This window comes from Ostrinia furnacalis, unplaced genomic scaffold, assembly GCF_004193835.3.
Source record: "Ostrinia furnacalis isolate ACB-3 unplaced genomic scaffold, ASM419383v2 OfSCF1131, whole genome shotgun sequence".
Classification (NCBI taxonomy): domain Eukaryota; kingdom Metazoa; phylum Arthropoda; class Insecta; order Lepidoptera; family Crambidae; genus Ostrinia; species Ostrinia furnacalis.
The window spans coordinates 236,954-253,153 of NW_021131370.1; the positions used below are offsets into that span (position 1 = coordinate 236,954).

Here is a 16,200-nt window from a genome sequence, read left to right on the forward strand (position 1 = left end):
CTAATATTTTGGATAAAAAAAAAATCAATTTGAGATACAACTCTCAGAAATACTTGAATGAAAATTAACAAATTATGAATACAGGCTTATTTTTCAAACATAAGCCAATTTCCAAGAAGGGTTTTTTATGATCATTGATCCCATGGGTAGTGAAAGTTGTTTAAAATAGTGAGTTGGTAATGTCTTAGAAACATTCCTGATCCTATTTTTTTACTTTTTTTTTCAATTTTTTCGTAATTTGTGATAAATTGGTAACTGGTTAAATCTTACCTCTGTCTCTTAAAATAGTCCACAATTCGCCTCCGAGACAAGTTTCCATCAGCATGTACAAGTATTTTCTATCCTTGAACGTCTTGAACAGTTTCACTATAAACTCGCAGTTCATCTCCGACATGATTTCCTTCTCCGACATGATGTGCTGTTGCTGTCTGGTTTCAACGATCTGGGCTTTCTGCGAAGAGGATAATCTTTGGTCAGACAATGTACGACTTGATTTCATCAATGGGATAATTTGTGTTGTGCCTAGCACATAAGAAACACTTAAACCTGAAATAAGTACTGTCTTAGACTTGACTCGTGTAACCTAGCTACTTTTAAGGAAATTGTACAGGTAGGTACATTTGAATGTCCTTATTTACGTCAAGTGATTTGTAAAAGTGACATAAACGTGATGTTAACCATTTCGCGGCTGAATTAAAATCACGCACTGAATCCTACTTTTTTTGACAATTAAGTTTATTAAAACCTAAAAAATTATAGGCTGAGGACAATTACACAGAGATTTTTAAAATTCGTCCCACCTGTAGGTCTTTAATTTATGAACGGATCAGGAGAATTCAACTAACTCTTTCCATGCCAATTCTCTCCTGATGCCGTTTTATATCTGCGCCAGAACTCTCTCATATTTTATCCACGGATCAACGAAAGTATAAAATTTTCTCATACCTTCATCTGCTTCAGAGCGAAGGACCGGCTGGAGTCGTTCTGTATCTGCACCAGCTCCACGCGCCCGAAGCCGCCGATACCTAAAGTTGCGATTATCCGCAGGTCAGAGAGGCGGAGGTTGGCGAACTCCTCGTTTAATCTGGAATGGATTGGAAGTTAAGGTTATTGTGGGAATTTGATGACGGGGATGGGTGTCACGAGATCACTAACTTCTGGTGTGGTACCTATGAAGTATTATACTTAGACATTCATTGCCCATTATAAGTAGCTATGTTTAGAAAATAAATGTATTGTCCAAATATTTGGACGTCACACCATTTCATTCTTATTTGGACACATTCAATATTAAAGAAGAATTTATAATTTTAAAGAGGACATGCTCGTTCGGCATGAGGCGTACCTGACGACACGCATAGTAAATTAAACCAGAGAGATTCTTAAGACGAATCTAGAATTGTGTTTATAATTTAATTTTTGATTGTCCAATGTTTTTGCAACATACCAATTACAAACAGTTCAGTTACTTAATATTACTGTAACGTTATTAGAAATGCCCCTTAGAAACAGTACCTATTTGTTCATATCGAAAGCTAAGTTATTGCTTGTCCGTAAGTCATGAGACCGAAAGTATTCAGTTTCTTTGCTTATTGTTTAAAAACTAAAACAAAAGCCAGGTGTAACAAACAAATCTTCGAGTCAATTAACTCTGTAACCAATCTAATTTAACAGCTTTCCTAACATCATTCCCATTTAATTGATATGTCTTTGTCCGCCACGTGTCAGTCTATTACACTGTCTCATTGTACCCATTGTCTTTGGATCTTCCTACAAAAACATGGGAGTTTACCTTTTTAACTATTCTAGCCGTTAATCAACATTTCTATAGCAGATGAAAGTTAATAATCGCCAATTACTTCCACTAATTACAATTTGACTTTGACAATTTAATTTTGATTTCTCGACGACTGCTGAAATGAACTTACCATTAAATCCTCAGTAGTGTGCGTAAAAAAAGAAAAGGATTAGTGAGTGAAATCGAGACATTTCATATCTGAAATTGGCTATTGTTCAGCTCGCAAAAAGTGCATGCCGATTCCGACACAAAGGAGTTATGTTGCATAGGAGCCATTGTCAGAACTATCGGGGGTTTCGGCTCTGTGTGAACTTGGACATACTGGACTTAAACACAGAGGGCACATTTACAAGTGCCTTACTAAATAGACGTATAAACCAGATTGCTACGAGAATACATCTCTACCACATTTTCATTTGTACGCCATTTTGGCCTAAGATTTCAATTATTTTCACAAAAAAACCTTTATTTTTACAGACTGGTCATAAATAATTTTAAACTTTTGCAATAACATACTACGGCTAAACCGCCGCGGTTTTTAACCGCGTGATTTTATAACCAAGTAAAACTAACGCAGGCGTCTGCGCTGCGACTTTTTCCCGTGTAGGTATACGTTTCGGGGGTTCTCGCGGTTTGGCTGTTTACCGATTGCGGGATAAAACCGTAGTGCGGACCTGAGTCCGCTCTACGGTTTTATCCCGCAATCTGGAATATAGAGGTATTTTTTCGTCGTTAATCTGAATTAACGACGAAAAAATACCTCTAGATTCCAGAATGATTCTTAAAATGTCACTACTAGAAGATTTTTTTGTATAAATAAATTACTTACATTTTTAGCTTTTTTATAGAGACCTGTGATTTCTTATGCATAGAGAAGAGTGTAGTACTTTCTGTATCTAACTTCATTGTGATATACCCGAAGAAGCATGTTTATACGCCAATAATAGGCGCTAAAAATGGCTTAAAATAGTTCTCGTGCACTTACAACACACTCTTTAGCAATTCAACTGGAGAGACCTTGATTACTTTGCTTCATAACTAGATACGTATGTATTACTATTTGTATTCAAATAACGCAATAAAAGATATTAGTTGCATCCTAGTAATAATTTATGTTATTAATGGGGGGCTAGGTAATTAATTTAGATGTTATGTTTGAATACCACAATAGTTAATTGTCTTCTCGATTATAAGTTAATATGTATGACTAAGGAGAAATATCTTACAAGTCAATCTATACCAATAACTATTTAGGTAGAAATAAGAACTATTTGGGTTTACTTTAAATTGATTTGTTTTGATTTAAAGAATGACTGGTTGAAAGTTTTTTCCAACTTGTATTTCCTAGTACGGACATGACTCATGAACACAATCAAATAAAGCTTATATTTTTTGTGACCATTAATCGATTTTCAATAGATTTTTTGTTTGGTGTATTTTTAGCTCAACTTTGTGGTAAGTAAATAGTGCTAAATTGTCATAAAATTAACAATGTATTGACTCTATTTTTAGAATAATATGTACTTAAATTATCCACATTGAGTGTGATATTAAATATGATAAAATACCATAATCTTAATTTTCTACAAAAAATCCCATTCGAGATATTACATAATTTATGTATAAAAACCCATAAAGGCCTTTATAACTGTTTTCCTACAAGAAGTAACCGCCTCTGTGGTCTAGTGGTAAGACCACCTGCTTCAGACGCAGAGGTCCCGGGTTCGATTCCCAGTGGGGACAGATTTTTCTGTTCGGTTTGGTTGGTGGAAGGGCTTGTTCTAAGTCCGCCTGGCTAGCTACCACCATCTTACCTAAGTTTGTCGCCATAACAACAATGTTAACAGCATTGTTGTGTTCCGGCAGTTAGAGGTAAGATAGCCAGTTCCTCCGTGGTTGAGGATTCCGAGTGAAGCTCGCTTCCACCTTCGGCCTGATCGTCACTTACCATCAGGTGAGATACAGGCCAAGAGCTTCCTCGTTGTGGATATAAAAAAAAAAAAAAAAAAAAAAGTGTCTTTATGAAATTGTTATTGCGATACGATGCGGGCTTCGCCAAGGCCCGTCCATCGTGTCACGAACAAAGCATTGTAATATGAACTCTTTCACAATAGCAATAAAGTCTACGTGCCATATCTGTCACATACCTTGCTCTGCTATCTCCCTCGTCCTTGTACTTGGTGCGTATTTCGTCAAGGGCGGAGATGAGCTGGTTGAAGGTCTCTCGGTCGATCACGAGGCAGGTGCAGCCCTCTGGCGAATCGCAGATGATGTTTGCCGTTCGGAGGTCGTCCCTGGAATATGGGAAAGCAAAAATAAGAACACTTTTTTAACACAAACAATCATAATACAGTGTTTTACAATCCGCTAACTTTTGCCTGTCTAAGGCACAAGGGGATCACCAGAATTTTGATCGATCACCGATCTGGTTTTAGTTTGAAATCGCGTGCAGGTTTTTCTATTGGTCGGAGTTACATTAATCGAAAAAATAATTTTATACTGTCTTTTTCATCGTATTAAAAGCACCATTAAAAATAATAGTTTGATATAGCTGTTATTTTATGAATTACCTGAACTTGCACATAAAAAAGACAAAAAAGTAGATAGGTTTAACCACTAACAAAAAGTTATCGAAAAACCCCCAATACCGTAGTCTTTTAATCATCATTAGATTCCGTGGATTATGGCTTACCTACCAATTGCCACAGATATTTTATTCATTACACGTCACGCGATTAAAACTGCCGATGGAACTACAAAAGGTCTATCTCTTATACCGAAATTCATCAAAATTTGTTCGTAGCGTAAAATATTAGAGAGACAGTTACTTTCTCATTAATAATATTAGTAAAAATCGTCCGTCAAACGAATAATCGAATCCAGCGCACAACGCACTACCGATTCGCGATGGCACTAATTTGGCTTCGATATCGATACGTACCCTTGCAATGCCTTTTCTCCGAAGAAATCGCCTTTCGTGAGAGTTCTAATGAATTTCTCGTCGTTACTGTTGGGCTGTTTCTGGGTCACTTTGACCTGAAAAAGAAAAATTATTACCATTAGCGGAGTTTTGTTAAAATTAGATAAGAGGTGGAAGGATGGCCACAACAAAGCACATATTATATGCTATTTTGGCTGTGTATCTTGTTGATTTTTCTTAATTCTACTACGAGTAAAAGGGACCTTAATGTGTACAAAACGAGATTAAAAACATATTTTCAGTTAAGATCCAGTTTTACGTACTGAATCAAAAATGTGTAAAAATATGTTTTAGCATTTACAAACATTTTATCACATTAAAGTCTACTTTTTCTATGGCAGGCTCAAGTTGCTTAATGAAATCAAGATATTTTTAAATTTTTAAACTTTGTACTGAATAGGTAAGCTAGACGACTGGAAAGACCATCAAACTAGTAATTTTATGAAACAAGTAACGATCCTACGTTACTTGTTTCATAAAATGTGGGACATTGAAAGTGGTCATCACATAATGGCGTACATCGCGATAAAAATGTAGGTAGGTATCACAACCGCAGTATGTTGGGTTTTAGCTTTTTTTCCTACAAAGTAAGCAAGAATAGCTCATTTTTTTTTTCATAATATGATTATAGTCTCTGTTAATTCTTGTCTCGAGATATAATAACGTGCAACCACTTAGATGTAACCATAAATATTATCTTTATGGCCTTAATTTTTATGAGATGGTCGACGCACACGAATGGCCTCTGCCAAAAATAAGAAAAATGGTAGGTCACGTTTATGTGGAAATTGTTTTCCATCAACCAACTTCTTGATTGCGTCCAGAACAGTGGTCAAAAAGCTCGTATCTCAGGATTTAAATGCCCAGGTCAAACTATATTTGAGGACCAAAATAAATCGAACGAACATTGTAGTAATTGAAATAAAAAACTGCTTAGTATAGAGGTCGTCATTCATTTTCCGCCAGTCCATAGGTTAACGTTCACAGTCAATAAGTTTTGTGTATCCTTGTACCTTAACAAATTGCTTTAAAAATTGATCGTCAGTTTATAAAATATCTACGTTTTTCATTCAGACGTCTCGCTCTAATACCTGCTCGTCTGGAATTTGTAACATTTGTAAGCCCATTCACGGAAGTGTTCTACAACGTTACAAGTCAAAAACAAGCAGTCAAAGAAACTCAAACATCAGTGAGATAACGACGGAAATGGGTGAGATAATGCGCCGTGAAGTAAGACGGACAAACTGGACTGTGTCAAAATACCGGCAAGTTAGAACTTTGTTTGTTTTGGGGTTCCGATTGAAAAAAAAAATCCGATCTTCTTCTTTTATATGAGCTTAGGAGGTGTTACGAGCCTTGTTTTGATCTTCTTCTGTTTTTATTCTAACAATCAGGTTTATTCAAGCCCCTGTGTCATTTACTAGGAAAAAATGCACCTGAAGTAAACACTTATTTTTCATTTTCAGCCCTAAACTTACAAAATTATGTGCAGTGTGCACATTCCGTCACCTACAGCTATGCTCTAAACACTATTTTCATCAGGTAAGTGTGTAATATCTCGATCAGAAATTCTCTTCCTAGGTCATTAAAGACCAGTTTTGATATGTCAATGTTGATTTTTCTTTATTTTAACAGTTAAGTACCTGAATGTAACTTGTAAGGAAATGCGCGTTCTCTTAAGTCACATGCTACAGTGAGTGGCAACAGTTCTTAATGATGTTAATTTAATACCATATCAGCATCAATTAATTACGTGGTTCCAAGGACTTTTGAAAGCTTTGTAAGTTGAATTACAGTAATTTATTATTTCTATTTTAACGGCAAGATATATTTTTATTAGTACAAGCGCGATTCCTTACTCAAAGGAATATTTTTATTAGTAGGTAGGTACAAGCGCGATACCTTACTTTGTACTTATTTTCTTTTTGCCCGGGAAAAGCCATGAGCATAAGCTGGTTTACAATAAGAAGAAACTTGTTATTGGTTCAGTGATTGTGCAATTTTTTTTAAATGTAATATGATTTTTAAAATGGAAAATGTGATATAATGTATCGTGGTGAGCTCAATCGTGACACAAGCATATTTAGCTTAGTACGAAGGGCTAACGGGACTATTAGTAATTTGTGTAATATCAAATTAGGTACTTTAAAAAATAAATGTTTATCCAAATGTATGGAAATAAATCCTACTTTATAAAAAATAATGATGTTTAAGTATATGGAACCCTAAAAACTACGATTCAATCTGAATTGTACAGACGACAATACAGTCTATTTTCTTTTTCTTCCAAAATCACTCCTATTACCACTACTTAAGATATCAATGTTTCGCTTGAAGTGCTTTAAGACGAGTTACCTTATTAGCCTCGGGTACCCAAGTCATCGTACTCGATTACGCGGATATTTATCTTGTATTATGGTTTGGACTTCACCTCGGGGTAATTCGCACTTTCTCTTACTTTGATTCAATAAATTATTTCTCGTTTAATAGCTTTTTGCGGTAACATCCATTGACTTTATTAATTTCGAATGGAAGTTGTGTAATACATATGTTTTTGGGTTCGTTAGAACGCGTTGTTATCAAGTTTGATTGGCTTTTTGCAACTTTGACTTGTAAAGATTGTAAAACATATAAGTTTACTACCAAGCTTGTGACGTCATAATGCTACTGCCTTCATTGTGCTTGTGACGTCATCTTTTGATAAGAAAATGCACCATAAATAAAGAGATCTAATAATAAGCTCTAAGGGTAAAGCAGCGATATGATTCTGCACATAAACCAAAGAACTTGTGAAGACCTAGATCTTGAAAAATATACTTTTCTCATTTATTGAAAGTCGTAAATACAAGACTAATTAATGATTTCTACAAGTAGTAAATTAATATCAGACACAGCCAGTAAAAGAAAGAAGAAAGATAAAATTAATAAATCACCAATGCGGTTAACAACAATGTATCTCGATCCAATGACTGCCCGTCTAATAGAATCATCAGTACCGATGATATTGTATAAAGAAACCACTAAGCACTTCATACAACTCTCACACTAATGCACCGATATAATTGCAAACTAATTATGACAAAAACAGAAGAATGCTGGTTACGTCATAATGACATCGCTTTCGTCTTCATAGAGTTCAGACAGAATTACCTACACGCAGATTTATAACTTACGAGGATCATAACATGGGCCAGACTATTATTATGGAAATCCATACATGTCATGTTCTTGTAGTTCAGGAAAGATCTGGGAGATAAGAAAAACGCGTGAGTCGGTGCCTCAAGATCGGCTGGCCTAACTACAGCTACTAAAAGCAATATACATTTTCATAAGAAATATTCAATTTACATGAGATCTTAATAAAGCTAAAGATATTATTTATATGCGTACACGAGCGTGCAATATCAATTAAAGTCAACGTCATTACATAACCAGCGTATTATAATCATGGAAGTATGGAACTGAGCAGAAACGATTAACGAACAAAACTTTTGAAAAGCAATGAAAAGGTAAACTTGTTAAAACATTGTAGTTCGTATCCCAAAACAATGGAAAACTGTAATCAATCTTAAACTTATGTACCTAGATCCATGTCCTTGATTGGCTGAATTTCAGTACCTACCTATTCACTATAATATTCAGTTCATTTATGCTTGAATATCAATCAATCTTTGAGCGTTGCGTGGTTTTGTATACGGGCCTAACTGACAAAACAAAGTTTTTTTTCATATAAACTTTACATCACATCACTTTATGCTCATAGAGTCGTAATCTACGTATATCGTGGTACGATTCCCACAAAAGTACTAAAAAAAGGCCTCAAAACACCGAGTACCCTCGGTGCGCTGACCTTGCGAGCACAATGGTCCGGCTTTTGGCCTTAAGCCTATGCGCCCGCGCCGCACTCACATTGACAGCAGTTTCCAATGGCTGGCCTGTGATACCATCGATTCGCGGTATTCATTAATATTCTATTAAAGACCTTTTGGAATGCTTTTATGTGACTTGCAGTCTGGCAATAACAATTAAATGTGAAATAAATATTAGGTACATTTATGATGAGATTGATAACTTCTGGTTTTAAATTAACAACTAATTATGGAAATTTACTTCAAGATATGAGTGGGTTTAAACACATGGAGATATGACCTTACCAGTCAGTGTTAAAGTCAAATAAACTACTGATCTATAAACTGAAATTAATTATAGGATAATAAATAACGGTCATTAACATGCACAAAGCAAAAACTAATAAAGAATATCAACAAAATGCAATAAATAATGGACACTAACAAAAATCTGCAGAAATATACATTCAGTTAAATGCCAAGGTAAACCTCTTATACAGTCACTGGGTCTACATAAACTTAAACTGTCTACCCACACAGACAGACGAAAACCACTTATACAAAATTAAATCAGTGTGTCGATTTGTCAGTGACCTTTTCACTATTATACTTCTGCATCTTCTAACTCGTATCATAAAATGTGATTGATTGATTCTTGTTTCTCAATCAGTTGCATTAACTACGTATATTTATTTAAAACTTATTGCCCATATTATATAAAAGACGACGTCGTCTGGTATTTTGAAATAACTACAGCTTTTTTATCAAGAATAACATTTATTTCTTTACGCAGACCCATAAACTTTATATAAACGTAGCCTGAAAAATCAGTAAATTTAAGTTTTCTATCATTTCTTTTGCAGCGCTATTAATTTTCGAAACACCACGGGAATGCAGCGGTCGGAAGCTAGTATAGTGCTTATGAATATTAACTTAATATCCAAGTGAACTATCTCCGCATTTTAGAAAGCTAATGTAATTCAAATCAGTTATTAAAATTAAATAACTACGGTTTGCAACCGTGACCGAAAGAAATGTTGCGTCATAAAAGACATTTTGAAAGCGCAATTGTTATGACGTATAGTAATCTGTAATCAAAATAATATTATGATGGCCATAGAATTGTGTTTATAAAATACAGAGCCGAAAAATACAGAATGGTATACACTAGCTATTTTTTGGCATGTTTTATTATCTGTCTGTATCTGTTTATAATGAGTATTTTTATTTTTCTAGGTTTATGAGTGTCGTTCTCCTGCAGTGGAGTCTAAATGAGCTGATGGCGATGATGAGAGAGCTTGAGAGTGACAAACGCAGTAAACGCCTTTTTTATGTTTTTTTTAATCGAAAAAATGCAATATAATGAAAATAGCTTTCTGAAATCTATCGACTATTGTTAAATAATGTATCTCTCTTGACCTCAATCTTTAATTCTTTCTCTATTATTATCACAAAGTCTGTGTTCTTAGTGTGCACTAGGCTTAACATCGTCCGAGGCAGACGAGTCTGGAAAGTTGATATAAACGAAAGTGAAACTGTTTACTCTCGTATTAGAGAAGATGGCTCAACGAATATTTTATATTATCGCGTCATCGTAATAAACTACTACATACACGTTGTAATGACCTTTTTAACAACCACTACATATTAGGTTGCTACTCGTTGACATATGAAACTAGCACTTCTAAGAATTGTAGAACTCCACATGCCATCGGTCTTATTGCTGAATTGAATATTTCAATTGTATCTTGAGATATTTTTTCACGTAATTATACTTTTAAAGCTAGCATTAATAAACATTTTCATACTCTTTCAAAAAATACCCTTGAAATATTGCATTAATAAAATGTTGTTCCGAGTTCCGACGTAGAAAGTCGTAAGTGCAAAATACAATGTGCAAATTACCTGTCCCTTCGAGATGATGAAGAAAGTGTCACCCCGCGCCCCTTGCCTGATGATGTAGTCGCCGTTCTGGTAGTGTGTCTCTTCTAGCACGTCGGAGATCTTTATGAGCGTGTCCTCTGGTAGATCTTTGAAGATTGGGACGCTGTGGACAAAGAAACGGGAATATTAGGCTTTATCACTTTAAAAATTTTATATAGACTATAGATAATCCCTAGTAAGTAGATTGTTTTTTTCATATACATACATATCACCTCACCCATTTGAATCTATAAATAGACCTAAGTCTCTACAACTCCTACAAAATAAGGTACAACCTATAACTACAATTAAATGAAAAGTAGGCGCTCAACCGTTCTTGTCCCGTGCGTAAGGCAGTAACTGCGGTGAACACTACTCTTTGCGAAGAGAAATTGTTTACATCCAACTTATAAAGGCTAAATGTAATAAAATAACAATTATAAGATACAAATAGGTACATAGGAGAGCTTTAATTGAACTTGGAGAAATTGATAATTTATCTTAAATTAATGCTTGTAGCTAATAACAACCCAGCAAACTAAACTATGTATTTGAATCTTGAGCTCATAAGCTATAACTCTTTGCTACATTGACTTAGTTTTATTACACGAACAAACAATTTTATTTACATGTAGAAAAAGTGCATCACGGAACCCTACACAGTAGTCTGAGTAAACGTTACGCATTTACGAGTAGAAAGCTGCCACTGCCGTGAGCATTATGGAATCTTCCACCGATTACAATCTCTGAAGAATGTTATTATTATCCTTAATCGTTTCTTTAAGTATTGCCCTGATTCTTTAGTGACAATTAGTACATTGTAGCCTACATTTCTTCCGCATTCCGTTGTCCTAAATTGACCAATACTGAACCGTCCCAGCTATGACAGAGAAGCGTCAAGTGAAAATGTTAAGTAATAACCTGGGTTATTAGTTGCAATATCTGCCACATGACGTTTCAGAATCCTTTGACTTTATCACACACGGCCATCCACACAAGTATCAGCAGATTCTTCATAAAAACTAGAAGACGACCAAACTGTCGGCTGACAAAGTTTGTGGTATGCGGGAACGATTATATTATATGTACCAATTTTAATTCTTATTGTTAAAAATTAAGTCATAACTATAACTTACAATATAATGCAATCATGTAACTATTTATTTAAGTAGTCCGTGACGTAAGTTGTATTAATAATTAAATTATCAAAGCAACAAATTGTGCTATAAAGAACAAATAATTGCATAAATACATAAAAATATAGATGATTAGTGATTACATAACATAAATAGGTATATGAAGCTCGTCTTTGTCAAGATTTTTATTGTAAATATTATAAATGGTTAACGTAACAATTAAATGATAAGATTAACGATTCAATAAATTATAAAGGTGTAAAATTAGAATAAGTAATACATCATATTCCTAGTAGTAGGTTGTTTTTCATGTCATAATTTTTCAGACAGATTCCTTTCCTAATTAAGTTCCAATGATGTTACCATAATCAATCAACAAACTAGTCGACCAAGATACTAGCAGATTAAAACAACAGATGCTAAGAAAAATGGTTGTTTAACTAACTGCTGTCAGTTGTTTGTTACATTTAGGATCGCAAAGATCAAACAATTCGCCTTGTTATCCCGCTTGCAGTTCAAAAGAAGTGCATATACATACATTGCAAATAAAGACGTAGTTAGACTACGTAAATTGTGTCGACATCGTTCGAGAAAACTTTATATTACCACAGAAGTGAGCGAGCCTCTTACTAGAGCAGAAACGTGCTTTGTTTAATAAGCATTATGCACCCAAAAAAGTACGTGAGGAATATTTTAATTGAGATGATAAGATGTCTTGACAGTGGGATTGGGAGCGAACCTGTAGCAAGATTGAATGACTAAAATCCGTAGGTTACCTACTGACTGGTAAATAAAACCAAAGATTTTTTTTTTCAAAATTCATTAACATGGGACATTTTAGAGAAACGGAAAATGGAAATTGTTGATGGAAACGTCACGTCCTAAAAGTTGCATCGAAATAAAAGTAATGGCCAGGCAGACATGGGGAGACAATAGAAAAACAAGCAAGAAAATAAAATATTTTCATTAAGATAATGGTCCATTATTAACTTATTCATCAATTTCAGAACGCTATGAAAACTAAAGCATGTTGATGATGAACAAACAATGACGTAAGTGCATTATTTATGGCTAAATGTTAGATGACGTAACGTTTACGGATGACGACAAATCAAAGTAAACATTATGGCACTGGTAGCTCATAATAGGAGCGATTTTGCAATGAAAATATAAAGTTTAAGTACCTACCTACATAAATAACAATAATAAAACTGTATGAATTTTACACTGTTTTAAATCAATCCGGTTACACCTACTAATTGAAAGTGAACAAAAACAGGTTTTTCAATAGACAAGTGTTAATTTCCTTATTATGAGTCACCAGGTTTGAACTAAAACCAGTTTGACTCCAATAGTGTTATGAAATGTAATAGATTTTACGTCTATCTATTTTTAGATTGATTGAATATTTTATCAAAAATCGACGATTTAATCGATATCAAAACGATCAAAATCTTATTGGGTTTTAAAAATATTAAATAATACCTACTGTCATTGTCTGACAGGCAACAAGTAAACTTTTAATTTTTAGATTAAAAATCAATTAAAAATAGTTTGATTTGACCTCATAATTTGAACGGCAGTTTTCTCTAACGACCTAGGAAAATAAACAATGTTACCTACATTTTAAAAGTGAAACATAAATAATAGATGTAGGATTCGTGAGCAAGAGTGCTTAGTTAAACTACCAACTCGTTTTTAATATTTAGAACAACGTCGTATCTGCACTTAAGTAAATTTTCAGCGGAAAGATTTTAGCAATTAAACAGGGTAATGTGGTGCAAGCTATAATTCTGTTTTGCTATCTATACCTAACTAACGTGTTCAACCTGCCTGTGTACCGTCAACAAAACAGTACCACTAACTGTCCGCCACAGAGGCTGCGAACGAAAATTGCTTAGAGCATTACAATTTTCACGGTCACCACATGTGACCTATTTGGAACCTAGCTCTAGCTGTATACCGATTTTTTTGCTCAAATTTTCGTGCCAGTATTTTTATTTCTGTTTTTAATACAAAATATACAGTGCACCCATTGTCAGTCTTTCAAACAGACCATAGTTACAATATCTGTATTTATGATATTATTGCATTGAAGTAAAGACATTTTTGACAGTGTGGTGGTCGGAATAAAGGAATGACAGTTATAGTGCGACAAGGCTATTTTGTATGTAGAGTTTAGGCTGAGTTGCACCACCTAACTTTAACCGTAACTGTAACGACAACCGGTATTTTTGTATGGAGTTTGACAGATTTTTGACGTTTACTAAAGTAAAATTAAGATGGTGCAACCCAGCCTTAGAATATCATTACCGAAGGAGGGAATGACAGTAATATTGATGTTGATTACTAATAGTATCTAGAGGCCTGTGAAAAATAACACCTTTTAAGTATAATAATTTTCTCTTCAGTAATCGAGTGAGTTTTTCTATTGATTTCTCACAACACGACATCCATCAACTTTTTATACCAAATTCTGACATAGACTTGAGATACAATTAATTAATTAATGTACTAATTAATCGTCCATCAACTGTTTTGAAAATCAATTACGATAGATTAATAATTATATAAAGACAATCACTGATAATTAGATCCTCAAGTGTGCGAGTTATAAGAGAAGTGGATTTATTATTTACTTTATTAATAAAGATTTCTAGTTTAGATATTATGCTCTTGGCAAAAACAGCTAAATGTTATTTCACAGTAAAATAAACTATATTGAAAATGACAAAGGCACAACAGTGACTGTCATTTTACCAACTTGGACACTGGAGTTTATTTAAATCGAAACAACTTATTGCAAAAATAAAAACATGAACTGCATAAACAGAATTCTTGTTAACGATATTTCAAGAATTTTGCAATTCGTATTCTATCTAGGAAATCATTTACTTCCTACATTAACAGAAGTTGACATAATATATCGGAATCTTAACCTTGTTAAATGCATTCTAACAACCTTCGGATTTTGTTAGGATATTTATACAGATTTTATTTGTTGGGAAAACTTATATTACTACATGGTAACTTTTACTGTAGAGCCTTCATAAATATCGGAAAAAATATTATCTCGTAAGAAAATGTAGGTAGTAATTAAATGTTATAATAAATCTACAATCGGCATATCACTATTCATAAGAAGAATAACAAGCTATTCTTCTAAATTTATTGGTTATTATTATTTTTATTAAAAACAACATGTTACGTTTGATCTATAAAAATGTACTGCATTGAGGCCACTTGTATGCCGACAATTAAAAAAATAAATATTTTTACCACGGGCTATGAATCATTTTGATTAATAAAAGATAGATATTTATTCGACGGACAGCACTTTAAGCTAAATAGTGAAGCATTTCGGTTTCAATAAGTGCGATTTTTGCAACAAAAATTCGTAAATATGCGGCGACCGTAAACAAAAGACTAACTTATTAATATTGGCGCGAATTTTCACAAGCGTCTGACGTTCAACATTGACATCTGTCATTGTCACCTGCCTGACATCTTTAAGTAGCTGTCAAAATCTAGCACCTTCAGCATCTTCTCAGCACTTGCCAAATGTTGGTCTCGAAGCGCTGGTAGGGTAAAAAGATTATGAGACATGTAGAGGCTCCTTAAGAGCAAAATGACGATTTGTAAGAACTATTTATTAGTCCAAACAAATAAAGAAATTTTGACTTTGACTTTGACTTTAGCTATTTGGTAACTGTTGCGTGTTCTTTACAAAATTATCACAGTATTCATTCATATAATAAAAATAAAATAATTTATTTCGTTTACAAGGTTTCTTGAGTACCTAAATAAGTAGATTGGAACCTCCATTTAAGCAAAAAAAAAAATGCCTGTGGTTAGGGAGTCCGCTCTTCCATACACGTATACATTTTTATTTAACATTATACACTCGCGAGCAAAACTATGGAATCACTTACATGAAGTTGTTTCCACGCGATCTTGTGTACTAACGAATTTGTTAGTAACAAAAAAAGTGGCAGCATTATAAAGATTAAACTTTTACCTTTAAATTGATACCAAATTCATTTAAATCACACCAGTATTTAAAAAGATATCGCGGCTGATGTGAAGAAGTAAGGAAAAAGACATGTATCAACTGTTTGATACGTCGCGAGTTGCGGCCCATTTACCCCCTATAAAAGCACGTGTTTTCGGATTTTTGCTTTCACACGTTGATCCATACACATCTCAGCTTCTTTTGACACTTTACCTGGGATTCTACACCTTCAGCAGCAGCACAAATCCTTGCACTATTGCAAGAAGGGCTCAGCCAGCGGGCTGTCTCATGTCAGCTCCATATAAGCCAGTCCTGGGTTTCGAAAGTTTTAAGACGCTTTCGGGAGACTAATGGCTTTATCCCGGGACCAAGTTCTGAACAGCGCCAGTGCACATCGCAGAAGGATGACCGTTTTTTCATGTCAACCTCTCTATGAAATCGTCATTTGACTGGTATCGACGTCCAGCAAGAGCTCAGAAATGTTCGTAGGATAGCTGTTAGCG

General features: G+C 34.3%; 1 protein-coding gene across 6 annotated transcripts in view; it reads right to left on the bottom strand.

Moving 5' to 3' along the window:
• The window catches only part of for (cGMP-dependent protein kinase for), a 413,902-nt gene that overhangs the window by 4,603 nt on the left and 393,099 nt on the right, over positions 1-16,200 (bottom strand). For all 6 annotated transcript variants that reach the window (XM_028302514.1, XM_028302515.1, XM_028302516.1 and 3 more), the window contains 5 exons: positions 10,532-10,673; positions 4,740-4,834; positions 3,946-4,092; positions 946-1,084; positions 271-451 (listed from right to left, as the gene is read on the bottom strand). In XM_028302514.1, the coding sequence (XP_028158315.1) occupies positions 271-451; positions 946-1,084; positions 3,946-4,092; positions 4,740-4,834; positions 10,532-10,673 (704 nt within the window). The remainder of the gene's footprint in view (positions 1-270; positions 452-945; positions 1,085-3,945; positions 4,093-4,739; positions 4,835-10,531; positions 10,674-16,200) is intronic.